At 39.9% G+C, this 3,773-nt stretch overlaps 1 protein-coding gene and 1 long non-coding RNA gene across 4 annotated transcripts in view; one reads left to right on the plus strand and one right to left on the minus strand.

The window, feature by feature from the left end:
- LOC102673111 (colorectal mutant cancer protein) overlaps positions 1 to 3,773 on the minus strand; it is a 38,819-nt gene that overhangs the window by 809 nt on the left and 34,237 nt on the right. The window contains exons 5-14 of one of the 3 annotated variants that reach the window (XR_004150717.1): positions 3,598 to 3,773; positions 3,144 to 3,292; positions 2,808 to 3,030; positions 2,295 to 2,485; positions 1,936 to 2,126; positions 1,589 to 1,855; positions 1,320 to 1,515; positions 1,059 to 1,250; positions 795 to 982; positions 465 to 726 (exon numbers count right to left, since the gene is read on the minus strand). The exon at positions 3,598 to 3,773 is cut by the window's right edge and continues 3 nt beyond it. Coding sequence is in view for 2 of the 3 variants with exons in the window: in XM_006617012.2 (XP_006617075.1) it covers positions 624 to 726; positions 795 to 982; positions 1,059 to 1,250; positions 1,320 to 1,515; positions 1,589 to 1,855; positions 1,936 to 2,126; positions 2,295 to 2,485; positions 2,808 to 3,030; positions 3,144 to 3,292; positions 3,598 to 3,773 (1,876 nt within the window). In the remaining variant the exon portion in view is untranslated. The remainder of the gene's footprint in view (positions 1 to 464; positions 727 to 794; positions 983 to 1,058; positions 1,251 to 1,319; positions 1,516 to 1,588; positions 1,856 to 1,935; positions 2,127 to 2,294; positions 2,486 to 2,807; positions 3,031 to 3,143; positions 3,293 to 3,597) is intronic. The other 2 variants (XM_031511118.1, XM_006617012.2) reach the window with 2 other exon arrangements.
- Positions 21 to 561, plus strand: LOC116185810. Its single transcript, XR_004150718.1, has 2 exons — positions 21 to 395; positions 473 to 561. It is a non-coding gene; the product is annotated as an uncharacterized LOC116185810 (long non-coding RNA).

The following is a 3,773-nucleotide window of genomic DNA, read 5'->3' on the forward strand; positions in this document are numbered from 1 at the left end:
TTAGGATAATAAATTACTGCGCAGAATCAGGCGCAGTTCAATATTGAAAAGACAAGATGGCGATAGAGAAAAGGCATCGTGTGGTACGCAATAAGAATGGCGTCGTCCAAAATAATAAGAAAAATAAGAACATTCGTAAATAAAATGCCTGGTAAACGTTTCAAGGAATTTAGATTTTTACCGTTATGTTTTATCATGGGTAGTGTGCTAGAGTTCCTTATGATTCATTGGCATGTCGGAGAGGTTAACTTTTATAAAACGTATAAAAAGAGAAGAATAGAAGAAGCAGTTCAAGAGAGATTAAAAAAAATATATTAACGAATAAATGAATTATAGCAAATATTATCCATAAATTAATGGGCGAAAGTGAAATTTGTATCTATGATAACAAATTAGTGAGTACAATATTATAACCTTAATATTTCATTTTTATACCAACAAAGATTTTTAATAATATTTTATACCTTTTTAGATCTTCAGAATGATGTTGATATAATTTATGAAGGATTTATGTAAAAACATATATAAAATATAATAAATTATTTTACAAACGTTTAAGTACAATTTTGGCAGTTCTTCTTAACTTCTTTCATATCACACATCACATTTATGCTTGTTCATACCTGAGCAGCATGTCTTTCCACCATACCCAACATTTGTTGTTCCAATTTCTTTAATCTGGATTGATATTTTTTCTTAGACTTCTCTAAAGTTTGTACCAAGGCTCTAAAAATAAAATTGAAAGGTAATATTTTTCAATCGATAAAATTAATTTTTATCCATGATTTAATTACCCATTGGCTCTTTTTAAATCGTTAATAAGCTCAGCTGATTGTTGATGCCTCAATTCAGAATTTTTATTAACTTTATCTAAAGTAGAAACTAATTCTTGCAATCGTTCTTTTAGTCTAGCCTCTCGACCTAATGCTTCTATTAATTCGGATTCCATGCCTTCACTTTCGTTATCGCTTAAACCTCGATCCTATAATATATATATATATATATAATTTATCGATTGGAAAATAAAATTTGTATTATAGAGGAAAAATAATTCTTACTTTATTCGTAGCCATTGCCAGCATGGCCTCTGTATCTCTGAGTTGACCCTGAAGATGTTCAATGGCGGCATGCTGAGCTGCAATTTGCGTATCACGTGCATTTAATTTCAATTCTATAGTAGCTCGTTCCTTTTCCAATAGAAAAACTCGTGCTCGTAGCTCTGCCTTATCCTCTCTCATAGCCATTAATTCCTGCGTTGATTTTTTAATTGATTACATTTCTTTTTGAATTCTCCAATGATTTGAAACTAAACAACAAACCTGCATAAGTACAGCTGTTTCTAAATCTAATTTTCGAGCTTCGGCGAGAGAAATTGTGTTTTTTGAGTTTAGTGGTTCAGCGTGAACGCTTTCTAATTCCACTACAGTCGATCTAACCATAGCTCGTTCCCCTTTCAGTCTGCTAATGTGTCTTCTAAGTCTTTGCTCATCTTCAACGCACCAAGTCACTTCGGATCTAAGGATCATGAAATCGGATCATGAAAAAAATTGTAAATTTATCGATTATTACTACTTTATTATATATTTACTCGTCCGACAAAACTATACTATCTTCCCACGGTGCATTCAATGTATTCATACATTCATTTTCTAGTTTATTCAACACATGACAGGCTACATGTTCGGCCGCTCTCCTGTTTTCGATCGTGATGCTATTTCTTTCCGTCGATAGAGCAATCTCGCTTTCCAGCAACGCTACCAACACATCATAAGCCTCTATCGCGCGATCGCTATAAGAAAGGGCTAACCGTAATGCAATCGCATTCGATTCGTACTTTCCCACTAAAAGACTCAATCTGGAATACGATGAAATTCGTAAACGTAATTTTTACACATTTCTATTTTCTATTTTAGAGAAGGAAAGATGAATGAATACCTGTCGCATTGCGCCTTACTCTCGTGTAAAGTCAAGGCAAGAACCGCGTTGTTCGTTCGAGCATGCTCTAACCTGCTGTTCAATCTTTCCGTCTCTACTTCGAATTGTTTCTCGGATCCGTTCAATTCTTGAATGTTTGAGTGTTCCAGAAGATCTGACACTAGATGCTCGGCCACCATCGTGGAACACACCTGTGTCAAGTTTAATAAAATTCACAAGAGAGATAAATAAATAATAAAAGCCGCGGTTGTACGAATATAAGGAAATTTCACTCGTGATTAATCGTACGAGGGAAAAAAAAAAAAAAAAAAAAAAATATGAACAACAATGGAGTAATAAGTAGTACAAGTCATAAGTACCCCCAGATTAGTAATATCGGGTCCTGTGATGTGCCTCTCGTCGGTCCTCCTGAGTCTTACCCTCTCGGCTATTTTAAGAACTGGAACTTCCTCCCTCGTTACGCTCTTTGTCGGCGGTGTCTGCAGGGGTGGCAAGAGTGGCGAGCAAGGTGCACTCAAAGGTTCCGGTGAGCTGGTGTTGCCTCTTGTCTGCGGAAATCAAAGAAGAGCACGAGGAAAACATTACAGACGAAAGGAAGGGTTGATAAATATTTTTGTGAAAGTGTTGGCTGATCAAAGGCTGGCCAAAGGACGAGGTAACGATGCAAAAAATTCGTTCGACATTCAACGGTGGTTTCTTCCTTTCAAAGAGGGGAAAAGTGTATTTCGGTGCATCAAGATGAAAGGAACGATCTTCTTTTCATAGGAAACTCTTTCGCAGAGTTCCATTGCGTCTTTACAAGTCAAAATCGCATTGACTTGTAAGCGTCATACAATAGGATGATACTTGACAGTAGATTAAATTGCTACCCACTCGTGCTTCTCTACGGGGCGACTCGCTGCCAGCCTGTTGCCTCTGATTGTTAGCCTGATTCTTGAAATTGGCCAGTTGAGCCTGCAAGCTGGCGATCTCTGCTCGAAGGGCTGTGACCTCTTCTTGCAACGCTGCCACGGCCACGCTTTGGCACGAAGCCGCCTGTTGTGTCGGTTCCGGCGTTGGTAACGCCGCCGGACTGTCCAATTGCTCTCTGCCATTCTGTCCATGCAAATTATTATTTAATCGAAAGAAGAATTTCATAGATCATTACGACGTCTTAGATACAACTTTCTAAATTCTGAATCCGCTGCAATAACGAAGCAGAAGCTTACCTCGACAGTACGTGGCTCGATGTCCTCGCAGCAGCTGGAATCGGCATCGCCTAAGGTACGATCTCCATCCCCCTGAATGTCACCTCCGCCTTCGCTCTCTTCGACAGGATTAGTGATAGATCCCTCCGCGTCTCTGCTCGTTTCTATCTCTGCGGAGATCAACGATCAACGAATTAAAAGATATTTCATTTATTTCAATTATTCACAAAGTTAACGAAAAATTGAAAGAAACCGGTGTAGAAAAAAACTGTAACACTTGGACGAGAATCATCTCGTTTGGAAGGAAAGATCTCATATATTTTGGCCACGTGTTGAGAGAAAGAGAAGGGATGCCCTCGCAGCGGGGAACGCGTTAGAACATCAAACAACCTCGGCTCGTAATAAATCTCTGTCCTCCGAGGGAGACAGAGACCGTGGTCGCACGGGTTGACGGAATCGGTTGCCTCTCCCTTACCAGACTCATCCTCCTCGGCAATTACGGTAGCTCGATGCCTCTCGAGCTGCCTGCCAAGCTCGGCGATCACGGAATGTAACTCGGTGAGCCGCTCCTCGTGCCTCGCCGCTTGTTGCTCCACCTTCTGTTCCGCTCGCGCCGCCTGAAGCTCCGCGCGGACCAAAGCCGCCTCGGTC

Source organism: Apis dorsata, unplaced genomic scaffold, assembly GCF_000469605.1.
Source record: "Apis dorsata unplaced genomic scaffold, Apis dorsata 1.3 scaffold_292, whole genome shotgun sequence".
Taxonomy (NCBI): Eukaryota; Metazoa; Arthropoda; class Insecta; order Hymenoptera; family Apidae; genus Apis; species Apis dorsata.